Source organism: Alligator sinensis, unplaced genomic scaffold, assembly GCF_000455745.1.
Source record: "Alligator sinensis unplaced genomic scaffold, ASM45574v1 scaffold76_1, whole genome shotgun sequence".
NCBI classification, from domain to species: Eukaryota; Metazoa; Chordata; order Crocodylia; family Alligatoridae; genus Alligator; species Alligator sinensis.
In genome coordinates, this window is record NW_005841865.1 from 3,133,424 (window position 1) to 3,158,788 (window position 25,365).

General features: G+C 42.2%; 1 protein-coding gene across 1 annotated transcript in view; it reads right to left on the minus strand.

Annotated features, from left to right (window-relative positions):
* Positions 1-7,821: 7,821 nt before the first annotated feature.
* Positions 7,822-25,365, minus strand: part of SLC13A3 (solute carrier family 13 member 3) — a 35,616-nt gene continuing 18,072 nt past the window's right edge. Inside the window, exons 6-12 of the mRNA XM_006016693.3 lie at positions 22,282-22,377; positions 20,582-20,686; positions 19,411-19,508; positions 18,009-18,121; positions 17,472-17,633; positions 15,900-16,037; positions 7,822-11,608 (exon numbers count right to left, since the gene is read on the minus strand). Coding sequence (XP_006016755.1) covers positions 11,423-11,608; positions 15,900-16,037; positions 17,472-17,633; positions 18,009-18,121; positions 19,411-19,508; positions 20,582-20,686; positions 22,282-22,377 — 898 coding nt within the window. The 3' untranslated portion in view covers positions 7,822-11,422. The remainder of the gene's footprint in view (positions 11,609-15,899; positions 16,038-17,471; positions 17,634-18,008; positions 18,122-19,410; positions 19,509-20,581; positions 20,687-22,281; positions 22,378-25,365) is intronic.

The following is a 25,365-nucleotide window of genomic DNA, read 5'->3' on the forward strand; positions in this document are numbered from 1 at the left end:
TTGTAGGCAAGAGAAACAAAAAGACCCAAATAAATGGAATACTAAAAAGCGGCGGCAGAGTTCTGCTTGCACCTCTTGAGGAACATCTCCTGAGGTATATATATGTACGCAGAAGCCTTGTGGTTTAAAACCCACAGAGGATATTACGAGCATCGCCCACAGAAAGCAGAAGTGTGAGGAGTCCAAAAGGAACCAATTAGATGGGTTTTGTGCATGTGGTAATTTACAACATTGGTCATTCTGAGTAATATTTACTCTTCGGTGTAATCCTCTTTTTATTTTATTTTTTCTGGAGTCTTTTATTTGCAAGTAATTTTTTGCTCCCTAATAATACCTGCCTTGGGATGATAGAGGATTTTGCTGTTGCTGTTCTGAGCATTAGGGTGAGGAACTCATTGCCTGCCCTGTTGAATTCACCCTGTCTCTCCATACTTTCCATTAACCCTTCAACTTCCATGTTTTACAGAAGTGGTTTTAATTTGGCCATTTTTACCTCCAGTCACATCAGGTCCCCTTCTTCCTAAGTAGAGTTGTATTGTTTCTGATAGGTATATTACAGTGGGTTTCAAACTGGTTCTCCTGATCTGCTTTTATAAAGTCAATCTATGTTCACCAATAGTGATTGTTGAGCTCTGAGGTGTGGCAGATGAGGGCAAGACGTTCATGTACCACTCTAGTAGCATGAACTACAATGCCCAGAAGCCTGCAGGGGACAGGAAGACGGTACCCTAGTGTAAACTGCAGCTCCCAGAAGCCCCCAGGGGACTGAAAGAATGAGCAGCAATGTGCACTACAACTCCTAGAAAGTAGAAGGGGGTAGGAGGAAGCAGAGAAAGCAGTGTTGGAGCATGGGTCACACAGCAGTGAGGGAGATGTGTAGCCAGAGAGTCAGATGGAGTGGCGGAGCTAGGACTGCAAGCTGCAGCAGTGGGGCTCAGATGTGGAGCCTGAGCATTTGGCATTTAAGCATTTTATGGGACCAGAGGCTGGTTTGGAGCCCTCTGGAGTTGTGGGAAGGTTTAAGGTTCTCAAGTGTATATATAACAGTGACTGTATCTACCCGAGTGGCGGACTGTGCAGTTGTGTTACTGCGCAGGCATTTAGTACTTGCATAAGCAAGTACTAAATGCCTCCACAATAACAGGCATTACTGTGCAGTACTGTCACTGGACGGTTTTTTCCCAACCCTACAGCACGGTAACAACAAGGTACTGTGCAGTAGGTCATTACTATTGCACAGTAGTATCATGTCATGGTTAGTGCCCGGCAATGCTACTGTGCTTTAACAATGAGCTACGGCATCATTGCATCTCATGTAGCATCTCATGTAGATGTGCCCAGTGTTAGTGTTTTCTACCAGTTACCTGTTCTTGGCTGATTTCACCACTGTCTCACTGCTTACTTCCTGTTAGCCAGATCCTAAGTATATCTACCTTAATGTTAATGTTTATTTACCTGTGTCTGCACTCCTCTCCTTAGCCCATTGGCTTGTGACGCTAATCCCCATCATGTAGAAAAGTAGAAACTCCCCTTTCGGGCTCTTGTGCCAGTTCCTGGGGTTGCAGAGTTTGGTACAGACATTAGTCACAGTATGTAATGCAGCTGACAGGTGCTCAGCATCTACAACCATATGCACAGTGCAAGAAACTGATAGAACAGAACAGAATCCAATTTGATTGCTTAAAAAAAATGCAAAATGTTTTTCCCTTGCAATCTTTCAATGAAAAAGCTCATACTTAAACAAAATGTAAATGTTTCCTTTCAGCTGGCATTTTTCTGCCATTCAGGTCTTTAAAAGTGAAAAGGTGTCCAGTGTGGGATTTTTGGTTCCCCACTTTTCTTCCCCACCTCAAGCCATCCCTATAGATAAGCAAACTGTATTTGCATTGAATGCAGCTGCTCTAATCTAAAGCCGGTCACTTACCTGCTGCAGGAGAGGTGATTTAGTGGTTAGAGCCTCAATTTGGGAGTTAACTACTTTGAATTCCAATTCCCATTCCTGCCAATGACTCTCATGCAAGCCTTGATCACCACATTTCCCTTCTCTGAGCCCTGCCTTCCCCATCTAGATATTAATACTACATGACCCACTTTGCAGGAGGGAGGGGTCACACTGAAGGACCACATATAGTAGTGCCCTGGCTGTGTGGGGTAAAGCCTTGTTTCTGTAAGTCCCATTCTGAGATAAGTGATTCAGAGACACAGAGGAAGTAGGAGCAATCATCACATGGTCACTTTGTGACCCTCAGTCATAACATATTAGGATATCATTAGTTCCACTCTCATCCCAGCTGATTTCCTTCTGCTTTGACTATGCAAGGAACCACTGAAAACAGAAAAACCCAGGGGAGGGTTTTCATCCCCCTACAAATAAAACAAAAACAAAACAAAGGAGAGTTTTCTATTTCATTAGTTTCTTTTTTAATTCCTTGTCACAGGGGTTCTTTTTTAAACCTTGTTGTATCGTAAGAATAATGTTACAGCTGGGGGGGGGCGGGAAACAAAGCCATACGCAGATTCTGCTGTTTCAAAGGATCTCAACTTCCACACAGAATCATTCCTTCCTGACCTTCCATTCCTTCCTGATCATTCCAATACTACCCGCTTGGGAATGGTTCTGTTGCATCTATAGGTCTTTACCATCAACTGCAATATGAACGCACCACATGGGAACAGTAGGGTCCAGCTATCCAAACCTACCAGTACTTACTACATACAGCATGCTACATTAGCTATATACAAGCCTGTTTCAGAAACTAACAGCAATTTCAAAATAAAACAATTTTGCATGCAACAATTATTTTCTGGACCACATCACTTCTCTATATAATTTTAAGTGATGGGTGCATGTGCCACTATCAGTGTTTCTTGATGCTGTGTAGTTTTCCACTTTGTCACAGACAATCAGTGTGAACAGCCATTTTGCTGTTCGTTTCTGAAACACCCTCATACATAGACTAGCACTCTGACCTGGGGCGGGTGAGGCAGCCATGGGGGGGAGTGGGGAGGGGTCAGGGCAGAGCCCCCCATGCAGCATGGGGTAGTGGGGGGCAGCAGGGATCACCCCCCTACACACCTGGCAGCACCCGGTGAGTGGGGCCTTTTTTTTTAAAGAGCCGGGAGCTGGGGCAGGGGGGGCAGCCATGGCAGCGGATGGGGCCTGGCAGGGGGCCCCCCATGGTCTCTTCCCTCCTCCTCCAACCCCCCTCCCCTGCTCCCTACTTACTGGCATGGAATCTGGCTCCAGCTCCCAGCTGCAGTAGGCGGGGACTGCCCAAATTGCTGAAGCTCTCCGAATCTTTTTCGAATCATTTGGAGAGCTTCAGACCTTTTAATTGGACTCCTGATTCGATTTGGATTTGGAGATTCGGCCACCGAATAGGGTTGAGTCTCCTCTGAATTGAATCAGCACCCGAACTGAATCAGCGCAGCCCTAATTACCAGCTACTTGATGATTCTGCCTGTTGATTCATCAGGGACTATAGCTAGCATGTGGTCTGCTAGCTAATACTCAAACACCTTCTCAGCAAGGCAGAGGAGAGGGGGGAATTTCTGCTTAGCAGGGAGTGGTGAGGGGAGGGGGGAAGCAGCCCACAGTCTCTGGAGCTCCAGCCAGGGAGGAGAGGGGAGGGGCCAGCTCTGCTGTGGAGCAGAGAGCCCCACCCAGCCCAGAGAGTATGCTGGGATCCTGGGGGTGTCTGGTTTATCTTAAGCCAGCAAGGGATCTGGGACAGACATTGCATAAACAGTTTGAGCCAAATCAGTTAAGTCTGATACTACATTCAACCAGGTTTAGCTCAAACCGGTCTCAGCCATTCTCAAACTAGTTTATGTGTACTGAACATCTGCTCTGTTACAGGTTTAAACCAGTTTCTGATCACTTAAACCAGTTTATGTGTAATGTCTGTCCCTAGCCGTAAAGGCATATTATCCACTCCCTCTATACTACAAATTCCTTATCTATTATCAGTCCTTTAGCCTGAGATAATGCTTAAGCAAATGGCTGCAACTAGATTCCGCTCTTGTCTCCTACTATAGAGCTGTTTCATCCCTTCCATGCTGGAAAAGCAGAAGGAGCAACGGTGTTAGCTTCACATAAATTTCTGTCACATGCATCGGTGACTTCCATCTCTTCTGTGAAAGGCTGTGCACCCATTCTGATAGCCCAAGTATGGCCTCCTGGGATGGGTGGAAAACAAAGCTCCCAACTCCAGAAGTGATTTTACCAGGCAGGTGTGCGTTACTTGTGAGTTACTTCTAAAGATCTTAATAGCATTAAAGGCCAGGAAAGCCCAGTAGGATTATCTCACCTGCCTTGCCATGTATCACAGACCCAGTTATCCTGGCCAAGCAACTTGCAGCTGAGCTACAGTAGATCTTTTAGAATGACTGGCACCTTTCATTTAAAGATCTCAAATGACAGGGACTTTGCCATACACTGACGATGGCTCCCTGAGGTCAACTGGTAAGTTAGACAGATGCCAGCATACAAGCCCGGTAAAATCTCTCTATGATTCTTGATTCAGTTGCTGGCCATTAAGCTTGATATGGGCTTGTATGTTCTATGGGAGCTGTTTCTGTTTTCTGGAAAAAACACATCACACCCACAGTGTTACACTAAAAAGACTGCTTCTTTAGCCTGAAGTTATTAGCAGCAAATTCCAGCTCACTTGCCAAGCTGTTAAAACCTTGTTAAACATCTTTGAAATAGTGAATTTCTGTTCAATTTTCATGTGCTCTTTGTCCTGTTGTGACATGTGATCTCAGCTTGTTTCTTTGGATGTGAACTTCCTTGTGCCTCCCACTCCCAAGTTGTTCTCATGACTCCCAAGCAATGGAGGGCAAAGGCTGCTGGAGTAAATGCCGCGTTCAGATTCCTAGCTCCTGTGGGGACTGGTGCCATAAAGATATCAAAGAGAAAGAGAGACAGATGAAAAGAGAATAGGGCTGGGTTGTGGGGTGGGATTCACAGCAACAGATAACAGATGCATCAGTTCTGGGCCAGAGACTACAGTGCAGTGTCATCAGTCAAGCTGCAGTATAACTAGAAGCAGCCTAGTGCTATTCTCTGTAACAACTGCTCTGGAGATTAGCTGTTTGATATGGCATCCAGCCCAAACCTCCTTTTTCCTCACCTCATGCCTCCTAAGCTGGGAGGCTGGAAAGAGGGGAAAGGAGCAGGCTCTATTTATGCCTGTCAAAGGATTCCCCCACTCAGAGAATCGGCCTGCCCCCACCAGGTTCATAGTCAGCCAGAGTGTACCTAATTGCCAAACCATGCAATAGTGTCCTCGGTGGCCATGTGCAGTTCCTGTAGTCCACCACTGAACTTAGTCAGCGGGCAGTCATTGAAAATATGCAACATGGTGTTTTGCCATAGCTACAGTCTGGACTGCTGTGAAGAGCCCAGTAGTGGAGGTTGGCTGCACACAGACCTTACCCTGTCTGGAACCTATTCAGCAGGCCCCATTGACGGTCCACCAGGTTCATAGCCACTTTGGGATAGCAGGTGAGCCCAAACAGGCTCCTGCATACAAACCTCATTCTCTTGTACTGATCTTTACTTGAGCTAAAATTGTTACTTTACAGAAAAAGGTAATGTAATGTTGGCTTTATAGTGAGGTTAAGCAGCTGCACATTACACTATGTGCTTAAAGGAGCAGCCACAGACACAATAGAGTACAAGCAAATGCAGCAAAATGTCATGAATGTGATCAAACTGCTTGAGTTAACAAATGAGGTGTATTCAGCATTAGCAGCTCCACCCCAACTATTCTGCACTGTACTTAGACTAATTACTCTTCCCAGGCGGCTGATAACACAAAGGTTTCCTAGCGGTGCCTCAGCTATCATATGGCATGCAGAGATCAGTTGCTGAATGTGGCACGTGGAACTTCTACAGCTGTTCCAGCTGTGAAGGGAAGACAGAGAAGCACAAAAGAGGCTGTTATTATTTTGAGCTTCCTTAGAAATAGCTTGCAAGGGTGACAGATTAGGATATGAATTAAATTTCCAGACTAGAAATGTGTTGAACAAAGGTCCAGCAGCTGTTTCTTGCAGGATTAATTAAGTTCTCATAAGGAGCTATTGGAAAATGAATCTATTTTCTGCTTTCTCCCTTTATTTCAGTATAAGCTAATATTAGCACCAGTTGAGTGAACAGACCAGGCCTGGACCTGACAAACAACCCAGGCAGCCAGTTTTTTTGTGGGGAACCACACAATATTCAGTGATGTTCTGTATTACGTAGGTGCCTATGGGCAGCGGAAGATGGATATTGTCTTTTGTAACAAGAGATCTAATCCTACAACTTGGTCTCTCGTGATAAATAGATGTTATCTTCTGGATCTGCGTCTGTGTCCTGAAAATGTAAAGTACTACTAACAAACTGGGCCTGAGTTAGAATCAATTCTCTGTTTCTCGTTGTAGCTTATGGGTCAAAAACAGTGGTTTCCAGCCTCATTAGACTCAAAGTCCCCCTTGGAAAATGCCAACTCTTTGCTTTCATTTGTTTTTTTGACTATGGAAAAATACTAGCACTATTTTTCTGTTGAAGAGAACTCAGAAAGCCCACAACAGGTCAGAATGCTTTTGACACTTTGGATTCTTGTTTGAAATCTCTGAGTTTATTTTGTGAATCGTGTAGATGTTTCCACACCTAACAATGCTGACATTGCATGGTACCTCATGTTACCCTTAAAAGGACGTCATGGCACCCTGGATTGCTGCAACAGCCTGGCTGAGAATTGCTGATCTGAAGAGTTTCATTACCAGTCCCAAAAGACCCTGTCAGCCAAGGGCCATAAAGTCACGTGCATGCGCACATGTATGTGAACACATGAACACACACACAAAATCAGAATCTGTGATACCAATTTGCAATAACTCTCTTCTCTAAACATGACTCCTCTTTCACTTAATTGCTTTCTTGTCCTCCCAGCATTTCTCTGATTTAGAATTTGTGCCATTTCTTTTCCAGTTATTATATCATTTAGTTAGTTAATGCACCTGCAAAAATGCATTGTTGGATAAATAGTTTTTTGGTCCATGTTGCATCATAAGGGGACAGCAGAGAGGCCATGGAGCAATGTTGGAGCTTGGGTTCTTATTTCTTTTCTATGCAGCCTGCTGATTTGCTGCAGATGAGCCAGAAATCCCAACCACTAACTTTTCCAGTGCATAATACATCAACTGCCTTCACTGACAAGAGGGTTTTTTTGTGATGGGGGAGGAAATCTTTCTCTATGTGAAGCAACTGTGACCTCTCGTGGTTGGATGCTGCCATACCACTTCATGACTCAAGCCTGTTTGATCTCTACAGCTGATCAGGTTTCCCTTTGGATGGGTGACCTGAAGGAAAAGTCGGGCACTACAAGAAATACTCATTGTGGTAGTTCAGTAAATGGAACTCTGCCTTTGGAGTCAGTGGAAAACCAGTGCCACTTTGTAGTTATTACTGGGCAGCACTGTCCTTTGTAGGAGTAATTTGCCACTTTGGGTCACTAATGGTCCAATTGCACAGTTCTGAGCACTTAGAACCCTCTTTCCTGACCAATTCCAACTCGGGAAATTATCGTTAGCCACCCAGATCTCCCCTTGTTGTTTCACTTGTATATAAAAGTCTTCTTTACTTTGGGGTCTAAACTCCTGGAAGAGCTGCTGTGAACTGGTACCTGCTATGTGTAGCCCTAGAGGCAGCTGCATTTCACTGGTAGAGGGGCTCAGTTACAATGGTGATAGGGGCAGTGTAAGAACTAGACAGGTAGTGATTCTTCCATGTAAAGCACTTTATTGCCTTTGAGGTGAAAATGCAGAAAAATAAAAATGCATTATTTTTATTACTATAAATAAAACCAAGTTTGTATCAATCTGAACATCTCAGGCGACTATTTAGAATTGCACCCAGGATATGGGTTGGATACAAAGACATAAAGGGAGGATATTCTGAATGTCAAATTTTAATGAGTGAATGGTATTTGCTATTTATTAAAATTAACAGGAGAGAACAAGTGAATAGTTCTCAGGATGATTACTGGGTTTTTACATTGAAAGAAAGCTGGTGCAGATGCCGATAAAGTTCCTTTATACTAACTTGGTCTAAATTATAGAAGATTAACAGAGTAGTTCAAATGTCCTTCTCTGGAGACTTTCAAATCTCCCATCACCTAGTGTACCAGGAGCCTGGAAAGCTGTCTTAGGTCATTTATAGATGTTACATTTTTCTAGGTTTAATTTGGATTACAGCCATCACTACATTCACATGGACATCTTTAGTCTGAATTAAAATTAGCTCCAGCCCAAATTAACTAATCCTCATTGAATGAGGATTAAAGTTAATGCAGGCTAAGGGAGTCTGAACTAGGCAATTTAAAGTGTATTAACATGTATATACGGCAGGTATCTAGGGCTTGTTGCTGCTCATGCCCACCACTAGGTCTGGCATCAGATGCCTCCTGCCATCTCTACTGCAGAAGTGCAGAAATGCACAAAAACCTCCCTGAGGTCAATGATTGTCTATTAACCCTTCATTTGAACTGAAATTTGATTCAAATTGTGTGATGTGAATCAGTTAACACAGTTTAGAAAACAGTGAGCGTGTCTACAAACAGCCTTAATAACCAGTGGGCTATTTCACCTTAGGTGGTGAGGAACATGAAGAATTAAGATTTAAATTTAGTCGGGGTTACATACAGATCTGATAAAAATTTAGGCTTGAGTCGCTTCAGAGCTAGCAAGAGAGCTATACAAACTGGAAAGATTTGGAAAGAGGCAAAGTGGTTTGTGAGGCATTATAAAACTGTTGCTATGAATTTGGGGGTTAGTCACTAGTAGCACCAAGTGCAAGAGAGAATTTCACGCTAAATAATATACTCGTAAACCCATGAAACAGGTTGCACAGATTTAGGGGGTAGAAGTCAAAAACTTGGGGACATGTATACTCTCACAAATTAATGGATACAAAGGTATAATATAATGCTTTATACTTAGAAATGCTGTATAAGAGCAAGGAAACATCGAAGCCCTTAGGAATGCACCATTGTTGGGCTCTGAGATCAGTGTCCTGATTATAAGGATATTTCTAGAGAGAGCAGAAGTTCAGCCTTTGGGTAGCATATGGGACAAGGAGGTGGGGCGCCTGCATTTTGTTCCTAGCTCTCCCACAGTGTGGCCTTGGGCAAGTCCTTTATCCTGCCTGTGCCATGGTTTCCTCACATGTAACACAGCAGTAACAAAACTGCCTTTCCTCACTGGAGTGGTTGCATCTGTAAGGCACTTTGAGAGCCTTGCTTAGAAAGTGCTACAAAAGTGTCCAAATCCTATGAGCTGCTCTTATGAGATTTCTGGCAGATGGAGCGATACCTAGTTAGGGCCTTCTCCAGCCCCACAGGACAGGACAGCAACCTAGGATCCAGCCACAGACTGCTAGCACCCCGCTCCCCCACCATGGAGCGCAAGCAAAGCCCAGCTCTCGCTGCGCTCCCCAGAGGAGGGTGCCCAGTCAGTCATGGGACATGGCACCTCGCAGCCTGCAGTGAGGGCATGTGCTCTGCAACTCTTTAATGCTTCGGAGCATGCAGTGCAGCAGCAATGAGCGTGCTCTCCTAGCACCTATTCCCCAGCATGGCATTGCACAGATACAATTGCTTCAGCCTCTGGTACCCTGCACGTGCCTCTTCCACCCTGCATCTCTGGCTTGATTGCCAGAAAAATGGCATATCTGCATTCAATATTTGCATTCATTGGGATGGTTTCTAGGTTGAGCTGAACAGATGTAATGCAAGCAGAGCCCCATTCTCCTCCTACCATATAAGTCTATTAAGTCACTAGAGTGAATTCAATGCAACTGAAAGGGGAGACTCAAGCCTTCCCATTTGTGATCTACAGATACAACATCACAACGTGACCTGCCAATGAATGCATTTTATTTTGTAGTTTCCACAGTTGTGAGGATTTTGCATGGAGACTGATCTAGTTTCAGTAAATTTGTTTTGGTGGTTTCAGCATGACCTTTGCAAACATTCATATCTGTGATGTAATCTTAATGTCATTTGCACAACAGCAGCAGCAACTATGATTAAAGAGAGAATTGGGTCTGATGGATAAATTACCCTGTCTGCTCTTGGAGCTGACACCGACTGTTATCAGTAACATAGGAGTAATAGAGAAGAACTTGATCCTCAGCTGGTGTAAATCAGTTTAGCTCCACTGACTTGACTGGAAATCGGCCAGCATGTACCAGCTGAGAATTTGGGACCAGCTGAGTCCAATATCCAACTCAGTGCAAGGACTCTCTCTTCCACCTCTCCTGTATCACACCAGAGCCCTCATCTTTTAAGCCATCTGTTTTAAACATAGATCTTTTTAATTAAATATACTGGTTTCTTACATGCCCAAATTAAAAGATTTTGGCTACAATGGTGATGAGATTGTGGTCAATTTGCATATTCTTTCATTAAAAAGATCCAAGCAATCAGATTTAAAAAATATAAGAATCAAAAGCTATTCATCAAAGATGTCAATAGTATTCCTCTGCAGTCTGTCACTGACCTGTGACTTAGCAGCTTTCTCATGAGTGAGGCAACCTCAAAGCTCCAGTTTAAAAAGTTCATGAACTTAAGACAGGCCATACCTACCAGTAGTGTAACTCCATTAATATCCATGGATTTATGTCAGGTTTGTATTTGGCCCCAAATTGCCACTTGTCCAGTCAGTGCGAAGGCATGGTTTGAAATTATTGGGTTGAAAAAGTCTCAAAGTAATTCATGTGTTTTGAAACACACTTCTGCCTTGGTGTTTCCAAACTTTCTCACTGTGGAGCAATAAGCCATGTTCTGGCTAGACACCTCCTGAGTCATCCTTTCATGAAAATCTGAAGAAACAGTCTTCATCCTACATGGCACAATCACCTGTGAGATCCTAATGAAATCTTGACTCTACTGAGCATTTTAGAATGACAGAGCTCAATCTGCCTCTCACTGGGTCAGATTCTGATACCCTTTTTCATACTGAGTAGCACCTTAAATGGCCTCATTTGACTCCATGCCTGGAAGTGCAGTTACTACCCTGACTCATGTTGGATATCGGAAATTAGCTAATTGATATTAACCTCAAAGCTCCTAGAGTTTTTAACAGGAGTGGTATCTTCCCAAGGTACTGTCAGACCCTTACTAGGGTATGAATGTCCTTCCATATGAGGGACTAAGTTCTCTTGAACACTCTGATTGGTATCTGTTGGAGATGTGGGGACTCTTCCACTAGGAGAAACATTTATGTTGTGACAATGTACAATATTCATACACATAAAACAACTGGCTGCAGTGGCTGGTCCTTTGGGGTATGAGCAGTGCTGAGGCCTCTCCTATGCATTCTCTCCAATGATTCCAGTGCTCAAGTCCTAAGCAAGTCCCTCCTACTTCATGGCTCATATTTTGCTGAGCGAGCTTAAAGTGACATTTTCCACATCTGTCAACAACACTGTGACATTTTCCGCATGGATGTTGGCCCATGCAGGGAAGCTGCCCAGCTGGAAGATGCTTTTGGCCCAGGTGTTCATAGCCAAGCTGAGGAGCAGAACCCCCATGAGATTCATGAGAAGCCCAGTTCTTGCCTGTGAAAGAAATACCAATATGTTACACCTGAGTGCAGACTGGAAACCCAGAGCATATGAGGCAAGGAGCCTAGCTGACTAGGCTGGGGCTGACCACACAGGGTTTAATTATCAGTCATTGACCCCTGCTGGTGTTATATAAAGTATGCAATTAACTGGTTAACGGTGTAATAGTACTGTTTTTAACAGCCACCTGTGCAAAGTAATCATCACACAATTAACATGTTAATCACACAATAAATTTAGACCAGCCACATGTGCAAAGGAGTTATCATACAATAAAAATGACTATTCAGTTATTAAAAAGCCAACCAGCTACACCACTAATGCTTGAAAATATGTAACAATTTTGTAGCTTGTTTCTATCCAGCTTTAATTTGAATGTGTAGCAGGGCCTTATTAAAAACATTTAAACTAGACTTTCCAAAGCCACTCCCCCAAATCCCACACAGGTCCTTATCCAACAAAGCCCTTTAGGACATGCTCAACTTGCAAAACATAAGTAGTCAGTGGGACTCCTTCCATGCTGAAAAAAATCATGTGCATACTTGATTTATTTAATTGGGACCCAACCCTGTACTACTGAAGTTTGGAAGCTTAGCCCAGGGTGTCAGCAGGAGCTGAAAGACTGAGCAGATGCAGCTTCTATTGCTCTTCTTCACTGGGAGAAGTGGATGCTCAGAACCTTTGAAGACTTTTTAACAATGCTATCAATGTGTTTTGTGGAGTGTATTTAAGATTAATTTCTGCAGCAGTGAAAGGATCTCCTAAGACTCTAAATCTAAGGAACATGGCTACAACATGCACATGCTGAGCATTTGAAAATCCCTCTTCAAAAAAATGAATAAAAGCCCTCTCTGTCCCCAAGCTCCTGTTTTATTTTCATCCTAGAAAAGCACCCCTGCCTGCAATACAATAAAGGTCTATGTGTAGTGAATGAGCAAAACCAAGGATCCTTTCAATCAATTAATAGGAACAAAGGGTTCCATAAAAGTCGAGCAGTATGTAGACAGAGGGAAAGACGAGTAAATGAAGAAGGTCACTATGTAATCCTTACCATATTTAACAGAGGAAAAACCCAGCAGAGCCCATTGCTACCAAAGGCAGCAGGAGGCTGACAAACAGCACATCTACTTGCTTTAGAAACTCAGCTTTCTCCCAAGCCTTGTTCAGTGTTTAACTGGGCAATAGGCCCACTGGCTTCAGCCAGAGTAAAACTGGGAAGGAGCGTCAGGATTTGGCCGGCTGTTTCCTAGGTATTCAGCTGTCACTCCACTCAGAACAAGGCACAAGCTCAGACAACTATGGCAACAATTTAACCCCAGTCTAAAGCAGGGCAACGAGTACAAAGGGAAGGAGAGAACAGACTTTATCAGCCACTTGCTGCTGCTGCTCTGTAGCAGCTCCAGTACAGGGCACGTTAGCACACTTGTGGCCAAAGGGAACTGGGGTTAGATAGGAAAGTACCGGATGGGAGGGCATGCTGGCCTCCTTTGGGCTGAGCAGTTTGCTGCTACTGGATAAGCCTGTGCCACTGAAAGGGACTTTTACAAACCAGTCTTTCTTTTCATCCACACAAAAGGAAAGTGATACAAGTCGCCTCCTCCTGGAACTAGACAGGAGCAGAATACAAACTGGGGAAACAATCTGGCACCTAAGCAAACTGTTCTTTCAAACAAGCCAGGGAATAGGTTGGGTTTATCTCACTTAACATTACAATAAATAAAAGAGGGCAAGGGAGGGAAGCTCCAGCCTGAACTGACCCTAAACATAAAAATCAGCCCCTCTCTTCAGCTAAGCTGCGAACATGAGCTTGGCTTCCTCAGGTTCCTGCTGGGGCTTGGGGAGTGATCAGCATAATGAAATGTAGATGAGTGCGAGATCAGATCCCCTGCTCAGCAACTTGTATCTTTTTTCCCTGACTTTTCAATTCTTTAACCACCTTTAGCAGGAGCATTTCCTTCCTCTGGCTCTGTTGCTGAAAAGCTGACACAGTTAGCCAGATTCCCATGGTGTCAGATCGAAAATGTGAGCCTCATCTCAGTGCATTCAACCACCCCTGTTGCAAAGCCTTAGGGCTTGCCCCTGCAAACAGCATATATAACCACAAAGCGGAACTTGTTAACTTGGATGGGAACACCAGGGGTCTTTGCTGCCGCATTGAGTACTGGTTTCATAAGCCTCGTGACCAGAAGGGAGATCGAGTTGCTAACATGCTACATTAGCATAGTAAAGATCAAACTCAACCACCCGTGCACCATTCCTTTGTTGCACTGAATAGGAGAGTGTAAGAATTGGAGGAGGTTAGCAAGAACTGACAGGTTCTTCCAGCCAATAAGCAGACTTAGCCTGGTTTCTCACCTCACTTGCATCTTCCACTTATGCTTTCACTGCAGCACAACCACCTTGCTCTCCATTTCAGGGTCAGGCAAAGATAGGACGCAAGATTAGGAAACAAGTTAGCATCCAGCCAGTCTGACCTGAGGAAACCATAGTCTGGTTGAAAGAACAATCGCACCCTGCCATGGCTGTTCTCTAGCTTATGGCATCCCAGGAAAATATGCCCATCATTCTCCTGAGGGGCTTGCTATGGTGGGTGTTCCTAGAGCATGCCCAATGCACATGTACAGGATCAGTCTCTATACACAAAATATAGTGGTGCTTCTTTCAATACCCAGCTGAGGAGAAGAGAGTGATGAAAGGGTCTCCTTGCACAGCAGGTCATCAGTGAGGGCATTCACCCAGAACGTGAGAGAACAGGGTTCATTTTCCTTTAAGTCTCTGAGTATCTCTTGCATCTTCTTTCCTCTTTTTGTAGGAAGTAGCACATCTCCTTGTTAGCCACATTAACTGTTGTACAAGCTGTAACTTTAGTTTCTATACAGAATTTGACAGCACATCTGAGAATTCATACTTGCCTTCCCCATTAAGCTTTGTAAAATATTGAATTAGCTGCTTGTCCTGGACAGTTCTAACTTGTAGTGTTTCATCTTTCTGGCTCCCCTAGGCTTAGCCTGTCTTTCCTTGCAATTCATTTCCCTCTATCATCCTCCTGAACATGAATTGTTTGGGCAAATAATGGTTCAAGCATATCAGCTCAAGCCAGACCCCTCAGCTAAGAAAAACCTGTCTTAATTAAGTCAATTATTCCAACCCTTGATCAGATACAATGCACTTAAAGAATGCCACGGAATGTCTGATCTGAACTTCACATAAAGATAATGAAAATAAAGAGCACCTACAATACCTGACCGAGGTTAACTGGGATGCGCCATAACTTCCTGGCTTGATCTGTCCTAACCTAGAACACAAGCCAGTGAAAGAAAGGTCCCTTTGCTCTCAGAGGGCATGTCTACACATGAAATGAATGCAACACAATAAAATCTGGCAGAGTTCACATCAGAGTTTATTGCTCCTGGGTGTTGCATCTTCATATGCCTGGGACCACAGCATGTTGAGCCAGGTAGGCAGCTTCTGCACTGAAGCACCCTCATGCCCCCACCCAGCTAGCCCCATCAGTGTGTATACATGCACTGCTATGCACGAAATAATGCCACTACCACAGGATAGTACTTGTGTTTACAAGTAATAACCTATGGTAGAGTTAATTAGTTTACTGAGGCTTAATAGGGCTACTCGGGTAGAGACAGGCTTTTCTGTGAAGCTAATTAGGCTGCTCTGCAGTAAAAGTCTCATGTAGATGCGCTCAGATACCCACAGATCCAATTATGTCCAACCAATGTCAGACATTTTCTGCATCCGTTAAGGCCATGTAAGCTTAATCATAAAAAGGAGAAGTGTCATGCTAAAGAGTGTGAAGGAAAGTGCAAAGAACATCTGCTAGCTCCCCCACAGGGCAGACATGATTGTAAGGCCAGTTGCCATATGGGTCTGATCTCAAACTTGGGCAAAATGAGGAGCAGAAGACCCCCTCATTATAATATAATTAACAATAATACAATCATTTAATAACAGTTGGGAGGCAGTTACATGCCTCACTGCACTCAGTTCTTAACAGTTACATGGGAGCAACTACACTAAAGCCAGCTGACCTACTCTGGATTCACATTGGTTTAAGCAAGGGTAAAATTTGTTCCATAAATGCTTAAACAATTAAGACAGTCCAAGGCAGCAAGATTTGCATGGCAGAGATCAAGGTACTTTACATTTTTAGACACTACCAAAAACAAATGCTGACTTGTGTGTTTTTAAAATGCTCACGTGGTAGAATGTCTCAACATTATTTTTTAAACTCTTCCCTTCAGTGATTTCTAAATACAAAACAACTTACCATGTCTTTGACCAGCAAGTGTCCTGAAGAAAAGGCAATTGAGTTTGGGGGAGTGGAGACTGGCAGCATGAAAGCATAGGAGCACCCCACAGTTCCTGGTATCATTAAATACAGGGGATTTACTTTCAGACGAATTGCCTTGGGGAAAAAAACACAAGAGGAAAGGAAAACATTGACGTTTATTAAGTTAAAATGCAGAGGCATCTCAAAAGACAAGTAAACTGCATTTTGCATGATAGTATTCTGTGCTCTATGATCTATAATAGCATAGATCCTGCTGTTCTAGTGCTAATCATTTTTTTAAGTCTATTATTCTGCCGTGCTCAGACTTTGCCCAAGGTACTCCTTTAGCATCTTGCTTCCAAAGATTTCAAAGCAGCCCAAAATATTAATCAGAGCCCAAACCTGATAACATAGGTGGGATTAGCTTCTTTTCATAGATAGGAAAATTGAAACATAGAAAGAAGTGACTTGTCCAAAGTCACACCTGTAATCTAGTCAGTGGCAGAAGCAAGAAGCCAGTCTCTAGAACACACTGGCAACACAGGCAACACCGTGGTGTGATTAAGCCCCAAGGCCTTGGTGCATTCAGATGTATTACTGTGCACCAAGACCCCAAAAAAGAGACTTGAGTGACAGCTGGGGTTAGTGCACAGATGAAGTGAGGCGATCTGTGGCTGCTTACATGATCTTTACAGACCTGGGTTTCAGCTTCTTTAGTGCATCCTCTGCAGCTGACTGAGGGAGAGCTACTACAACAGAGCAAAACACTTTCATGGGGTGTTTAGGTTGTGACGGATGTGAAGCTGATAATTTCTTAATGCTATATATTCCCTGTTTATTTGAATAGTTAGGGTTAGGCAATATGGAGTTAATTGTATGCTTATTGCATGCATATGGAGCAGCAGGGCTGTTAGGAAACTAGCAGGAAAGTAACACAATGGCCCTAGATAAGTATACCCCTGGGTCGTCATCATCATTAGGCAATGCTTACGTTATTAAATTGTAAAGATGCTACATCCAGGCTCTAGCTAAAGTTACAAGAGTTTTTCTTTTCTAGACAAAGCTGGGAACCCAACATTCATAAGGACACACTTTTGGAGGACAGGAGAGAGGCTTTTGTCTGGGGTTGTTTGCAGGGAATCAGATGTATACAGAGAGAAACTCCAGCTAGAGGGTGGGGAAGAGCATGACCTGTTTGGCCTACTTGTATGGGGGAGTAAGGCTTACAGCAAGAAAGAAATGCTTATGAACTTTTTGTTGCATTAAAGTCCTTTCTCTCTTTATTTTACCCTTTATTTGTGCTATTAAGATTAAATAATCCTTTGGCTGGAGAAGCTGGTTATTCACCTGTCTTAAATAATGGTCACAGGCTCCCAAAGAGAAGACTTGCAGGTGCCAAAACAAGTCAGATCTGCTGTAGCACCAGGATTGGTACAAGAGAAACTGTAGCCCAGGCCCAGATATAAGAAAAGGAGGGTTGTAGGAGTCTGCTTCAGAACAGGTAAAGGCTCTGAGAGGGTGCACTCAGACAGACCAGAGAGCTTATCCTTGTAACCTGGACTATCTTACCAGTTCTGCCAGGACAGGCAGGAAGATTATAATTGTGGCTGTGTTGCTGGCAAACTCTGTGAATAAGGCAATCACTATGGTGATAAGCAAGACAGCCACGGGGGGTGGCACACCCTCCAGGGGTTGCAGACGGCCCCCGATCCAGACGGACAAGCCTGACTCCTACAGAAGGAGAGAAGACATGGTAAGGTGTGTATATGGGCATTTCTGCACACAAAAGACAGCTCATTTCACAAAATGGTAAGCTATAGAAAAACAGGAATCAGTTCACCCATCCACAACTGAAATTTAGCCATCTAGTGGTGCATATTATAGCACTTAGCTATTAAGGGGCAGATTTGTAAACCTATTTAGGGACTTTCACTCCCACAGAAATCAAGTGGAGTTAATCACCTAAATACCTGGGCCAAAATGTCTTACATGCCACGAATTGGCAAAATACAAAGTTAGAAGCCGAACTGATATCTTTCAAAATGAGGGCCACCCTGTTAGATGATGGTAATGTAATGTAATAACGGGCATTTCTCTGAAAATTACCTCACATCCTTTTGCCATGGCAAACCCTCCACCGAGCAGCAAGATAATGTTCCAAGGTACGGTCTCTTGAGCCTTTCTCCAGGTCAGCAAGGGCTGATTCTCAGTGTTGGGTGCTAGATAGAGAGAGATTCCCCCAAACACAGACCCAAAGATTGAACAAATGACTTGGAACCTGATAAAGCAACTGCATTATTCCGTGGTGCTAAGACAGGTTGATGATCATTTGATAAATATTAAAATACTTGATAAGTATTAAAATAGCCCTCCCTGAAAGATGATTACAGAGAGACTGCAGATTCACTTTTCTCCATAGCCATGGGAGACAGGACTAGGACTGTGACCTCAGGTTTCAGCTGGGGACAGTTAGGTTGGAGACTAGGACAAACTTTCTAATGATACAGGTGGACAAGCATTGGGACAAGCTACCTAGAGAAACTGTGGGATCTCCATCCTTGGAAATTTTCAACAGCAGGTTAGACAGATACTTACCTGAGATGGTTTAGTTAGGTGTTATCCTGCCTCAAGCAAGGGGCTTGATTAGGTGACCTCCTGAGGTCCCTTCCAGCCCTACTTCCCTTTGATCCTAAAATATTGCTAAAGGTCATCCCATTTAAATTAAATGGGCAATAATAAGAAGAAAAAAAATCTAGCAATCAAGTCTTCTTGGAAAGTTTTTTTTCTCCCTCCAATGGATTTTTGAAACGTAAGTAAAGCTTTCTCAGGTTATGTACCACACAAAGATTTTTCCTTTTCCATGTCAGCTCCACTTGCTAGAAAAGTTCACCATAATTTTCTACTTGCAGCTCAAAGACTCAAGGGCCTCACAGGAAAAATATTAGTGTATCTCCCTCACAAGGCTATTTCTTCATAGCAAATAGACTGAGTCCTGTCCTCTGGAGGGGTAGACTAGTGTGACTTTCTGTGAAATTAGGTTGTCCTCATTTTCACCAACAAAGGGCCTGGTTAGAAACCTGTCAGAAGCCTGAAATCCATCGGAAACATGACATGAAACAACTGGGCTCAGTCTGTGCTGAGATGGAGAACTACAAGCTGAGCCTTGATACCTCCATAGGCTTTACCTCATCCCTAAGGATGAAAGTAGCAATAGTGTATTCACAAATAATACTCAAAAGATTTAGGTACATAGGCCCCAATCCTCTAATGGTCTCTGGGCATGGTCTAATTCAATTTTGAAAATAAGACTTCAGCTCTTAAATCCTCAGGTGTTTTAGAAGAAACAGTCCCACACTTTATAATCCCATGGGGCACCCTTTGGTTACCCATGTCATCTATTGCAGAGTATTTTGCCTTAATACATGCTGGGCTGCTGCTGTATACTGGCATTATAGAAAACTACAAAGATGAGAACAAGGGTACTTGCCCTAAAGGGCTTACCACATACCTTTTAAATCAAACCACCACTTAAAGGATGGTTTTTGTGAAGGAAAGAAGAACAATATGGTCACTATGGTGACTCCAGTAACTGCATCTGAGACAAACCTGTCAGGAAGGAGTGGAAACACTCGTTAGCAGCAAAAATCTTTAAATTTGCAAAGTTTGTGAAAATCAGGATTTACTAAAGAAGATTAGGATTTGTTATTGGGTTTAAGCAACTCTTATTGTTCACAGTCCACTTTTTAATTCCCCACTAAGTAACATTTCTAAAACACAGAAACCTAGAAACCTGACCAGAAACACTGAACACAAAAAACATTGTTAAAACCAACAAATAACCACAGCATTGCCCTTGCTTCCCTCATGACTGAATCACTTTTGAGGTTTCCTGAAGAATCCTGATAAAGGATAAAGGGAGGTTGGTGTGATTTCGTTAACTGACTGCACAGAAGCAGTAAAACTAGGTCAGTGGCCTGATTTTGATTATGATCTCTTTGCAAAGACGCTCAGATTCGAAGGTGAGGAACACGATAAAAATGTAGAATCAAATTCAGCCAAACACAGAAGCATGCTCTTTTAAGTAACTGTTAATTTCAGAGAACAAATTTAATCTATAAGGCTATATATGGGATTCTCAGCAAAGCCAAGTGTGCACTTGAGGGCTTTTCTAAATAGGAAGTATTTGCTAAAAAGGGTATCTTGAGAAATAGAAATAGACATTTGTGTCTGGAAAGAACACTATTATTATTCCCCTACTGTTTTATCTGTTTGTCTTCACATGTGAAAGGTCTGAAAGTCACAATGGAGACAGGCTTGCAAAGCAGGGAGGAGAAAGCATTCTTAGGGTCAGCTGCTGCTGTCTTTTTTCAGTTCATACCTCTGCTGAAATCAATAAACCTGTATAAAGCCTTTAGGATTTTGTGTCAGATACATCTATAAAAAATATTCCTAGAGCTCAGACCCTAGGAATATTATAAAATAGACATGAGTATTTTCAATACTGGTATCCCACTGGGTTTCAGCTACCTGCTCCTGGAAACATAAACAGTTAAAATGGCTCCAGAACGAAATAACTAGCTCCACTCAATTTATTCCATGAAACCAAGCAACTGCATAAAACAGAACAATAGAAAAGAAGACTTGGAAGTACCAGAGAAAGCATTACAATAGAAACTTACCCAGGTGTGAAAAAACTTGCCCAACCTGGGATGAATTTTGGGTCCCTGGAGAACAGAAGGATTGCAAACAAACAGAAGAGGACGAAAACTGCCTGTTCTGCAAATCTAAGGGATAAGAAAATACAGTTAAAAGCCAGTCATGATAATGAAGCAAACAAAATATTTTTCTTTTAGCTGATGATTCTACTTCAATTCAAGCCTCAGCTCAGGTGGGTGACTAAGACTGAACATCATACATGACAAAATGAGCCATGATCACACTTCTCTGGGAGCAGAATGGAGAAGGTACCCCATGATGTGAATAAGTGAGAGCAAAGGAGATATTTGAATTGCAAATAGTGACACTGGCAGAAGCTACTTCCAGTAAAGAAATCCTGGCCCACTGAAGTCAGGGACTAAAGTTCATTGACCTTTGGTTAAACCCTCACTCCCTTAGATACGCCACAAAATACCACTTTGAAAACTCACAAAAGCATAAGCAAGGAAAGATACTTAAACCATGGAAAAGAAAATCACTTGAGTTGATCTTAAGCTCTGTGTTGTTAATCAAATTGGTAGAGCATAGCTTAATGGACTATCTCTGCTTCTCAAACTCAAAATGGGACTTTGATTCTTACAATGACATTTTGCAGGCTGGTCCATAATGTAGTGAACAGAAGAAAAAAATAAACCAATTTCTTTCACTTAGAGCACAAGCCCAGATAATCGTCTTTGAAGAAACATCTCTTTCCACTTGCAAGAATAATAATTAAAATGTGGGTAATGCAGCACAAACATCATTGAAGCTTCACAACATCTCTGTGAGTATGGGAGCATGTTTTTATATACGGGAAAACTCAAACCTGACAAGAGTCAGAACTATTATATTTTCAGAACTGTCCATTAACTTTGAATGCCTCAAATGTTGCTTACCAAATCTGAAACATCTAAAGCCCTATATTAAGAGAGAGACTGTTTTTTCTATGCTGGTTCTATGTTCTGTCATTTAATGCTGAGTTTTACCATCTTGGGCTCCCTTCTATTCCCTCCAGTATATAACTGACACATTTTATTGTTCCAAAAACTATATTATTGTAGACATATGGATCTGGGTTAATCTGTTAAAGCTGTGTTATACTTAAAACTCTATCCTGAAAAAGCAGAAAGCATCTTCAATTCCATTCACCTGACTGACTAATAGGTCTAAGAGAATAATTAACAATTAACAATTTATTGAAAAAAATTATCAAACTGCCCACTAGCAGGCCACCAATACTTTTCATCATATCCACTATAAACAGAGATTCAGGAATGTCTTCAGGAAAGTCCTATTTTACAGATCGTTCATAAACAGCTTTTCTCAAATATTCAGAATTCGCCATGTGCTGGTTCACTGGGTGAGGCATTTGGTATTGTTTCTGTTTCTTATTTGGTAGGCCTACAGTATCTGAAGGAGATAGCACAAGTGCTGTTGCCTACACACTGAAATGTACTCTTGATAGGTATTTGAGCTACAAATTTACTATTTGCACTTATTAGCATTGGTGAAGATTGTAAGTGTGTGCTTGGAGAGTGCAAATGCAGAGGTCATTGGTGCCACTGAGCAGAAATTCATTCTCATTCTAGCAAATATTCTCAGTTTCTTTCCTTCCATACTCTATGAAATAAATATCTCCATTAGTTGGTTTTTATATCATTTTAGTTCCTCCTTTGCAACTCACTTTATTGGCCCCAGTTTCTGATAATCCTCCTTTATTACTGCTTTGGCTCGAGCTTCTGCATCCACTCTTATATCTGACTTCTTCTTTCTGCAACCCCTATCGACATGGAAACAAAAACACAGTTTATTTGGTACAGCCCCATAACACAACTCAAGCACTGATGTTCATGGGTGTGTGTAGATGACACAGGATTTAATGTAGACCACCTGAAAATTTAAATGCAGCTTTTTTTTGGGTGCTGTGTATTTTTGTTTGCATGGCACGGCATTTGTGTTTGCACGAACAGCGCGTTCGAGCAAGTTATGCCCCTGTGTGTCATTCCCCACAGATGTCAGTAGAGGGAGTCAAATGCCAGTTTACCCCCTAGAATGTCTTTCCTAATGCATTACAGCAGGAGGTGCATGTGAGCCACTCGGACTCCCCAGTCCAGGACTCTCATTGGGTAATCCTGACTGTCTGGGAGTCTCTCCAGGTCACAGTCACCCCCTAATCCTCGTCACTCGCACCCGCCTATGCTCGTTCGGTCTGGTCTTTCTCTCTATCAGTACGCAATCGCAAGGATCACGTCCCAATCCCTAAAGACAATTCTTCCCTCCCGTTCATTCCTTTCCCTTTCCATTCCACCATGGAATTTTTCATTAATATAGCTGCTTAATAACTACCTATATCCTAAGAGTATTGGGTGGGTGTTTGTTGCCACCCGGTTGATAGGTGATTGCTGCTCAAATGAACTTCACATCTTTTAGACCTGTTAATGTATATTGCCACAAATGACCTTTCTGGTACCATTACTCTCAGCAAGCAGCAAAGTCTAGACCTTAGCACATCAGACAATGGATATTACCACCCTTTCAAGAAAAGACACAAATGTGCTACCAAAACCTGGGGACACACCTATTTATATACACACCAGCAGACATTTATGCAAACAGTTGCCCACATGATAAGCACATGTGGGGAGAAGCTGGTATTTGCAAATTTTGATGGTGTGCTTTCAGATACCTGTTTGCAAGCCAGCTCTATGTGCTAACAAAAGGCTCTGCGACTCAATTGCCCCTAGATTATGAATGAATAAATCTCATTGGTAGAAAGCTGTGTGTGCCTCAAGAACAAGTCATTTCTACTCAAGACACAGATTAAAAATGCAGAAATTCACTGAAGCCTTATTGACACTATGACTCCTACTGGCACTGCTGAACTCATGGTAAAATTGTCTACTGTCTATTTTGCCTTTCTCCCTATGTTTATGCAAAGGAGATCCTAGCTTTCACACTGAAGAAGCTTCTTTCTAGTTATCACAGTTTATGTTCACAGAAACTATTCAGAATGTAAATGAGAGAAAAGTTGTTGCCTTTGCAGGATTTCACCACATCTAGCAGACGACTGTATCAGTAGCTTGACTGAAAAGAAAGCAAGGTGGAAAATGAAAGTGACCCTTCATTTTGCAAGTCAGCCACAACTTTCTGGGTGATCTCTTAATTTATGCAAAATACTCACTGAGAATAAATAAAAATGTGAGGAATTTCTAATGGGCTGGAATTTTAATATGCTTCTCTGTATTTAATATGCTTCTCAAGCTAAGCCTCTTAAGCAGGGAGCACTGGATTCATTCATAGTCCAACCCGTAGCCAGTTTTTGGGCATAAGAATAATATATTTATCTCTTGCTCTTCATATCCTATCTATATCATGCAGTTAAAATACATTCCTAACACAGCCTAGGACCTTAGTTAAAATCTGCAAAACCAGACTTTTCTCATCAGAAGTCTGGTCCTTTGATAATCAAGGCTGCTTGATTCAGTCATTGTTTTACCTGGATGTTGACAGCGAGATCCTTTATAAAGATACATAGCTGATTATCCAAAAACTCCTGAATTTCAAACAGATTTCCTTACTGCTCTGTTTTCTTTTTGGTTTTGTTTGCTTGCTTGTTTGTTTTACCAGCTGTAATGTTATCTAACAAAGTCATACATCCTACAAAAAAGCCCTCTTTTACCCAGATGCTTTTCATATTCATAGATCATACAGACACAGTTCAAGCAGGAATATATATGAACTTAGGGAGCTGCTTGCAGATGGAACAGTAAAGTGATAAACAAAACCTGGGTCCTTTTAAGAGGTTGTATAACTACACTGCTTTTCTTGGATTTAGTTTTCTTTAGCTTGTCTCTTAGGCCCCTGGTCTTGGAAACACTTTGGGCTTAGGTACGCCAGAAAGCTCTGCAGTGAAACAACCCCCTACTTTGGATATAGGTATACCTACACAAAATCCACCAGTACAGCTGAGGCCATGTACTGGGAGCATCTAACCAATACAGAAATACTGGTAACAATACTGAAAAGGTATACCAGCTTTGTACTGGTATAATAAAACCATCCCTTTATCCCAGGTGAAACAAGCTAAAGCAGTAAAAGCACAACTGCATCTGCATTTGGGGCTTAAGGCACAGCTCTCATGCCTCTCCTCCAACCTCTGGCCAGACATGCATGGCCTTAATAAGGCATCATCATAACATTGTAACCGACTCCTACTGGGGTTTGTATCAATATAACTACATTTAAAAAAAAAAAACCCAAAACAAAACACAACAGCAACTGACAGCTCATGCCTGTAATATAGTTACATTTGTATAAACCTTGCTGGTGTGGACCAGGCCTTAAGTACTTGGCTTCCATAGGATTACTTAATACCCCAATTCAGCAATGCAGTTAAGCACATTCAATAGAATTTTAAATTTGCTTAACATTAAACAAATCCTCAAGTGAAAAGAATCTAAGTGAAAAATGTTGTCTAGGTACTTCAGCGTTTGAAGGGAAAACAATTTAGACTGAAAACTTGTCTACTGAGTTGTTTTCTGTGTCACTGAAATAATGTATGCTCAGGTTATTCTAGTGCCCACTTATTCTTTCTTCCTTTCTTTTTTTCATTTTACCCTGAAAATTAAAAAAAAACAAACAAACAAAAAGCACAAAATAAAGAAAAAAAATCCCCTAATTTAAAAAATCCCAAAATAGCTCATAGAAATTTTCTATGATCTATTAAGGAAACATACATATATGTTCATTAATAACATGTGGCTTCAAA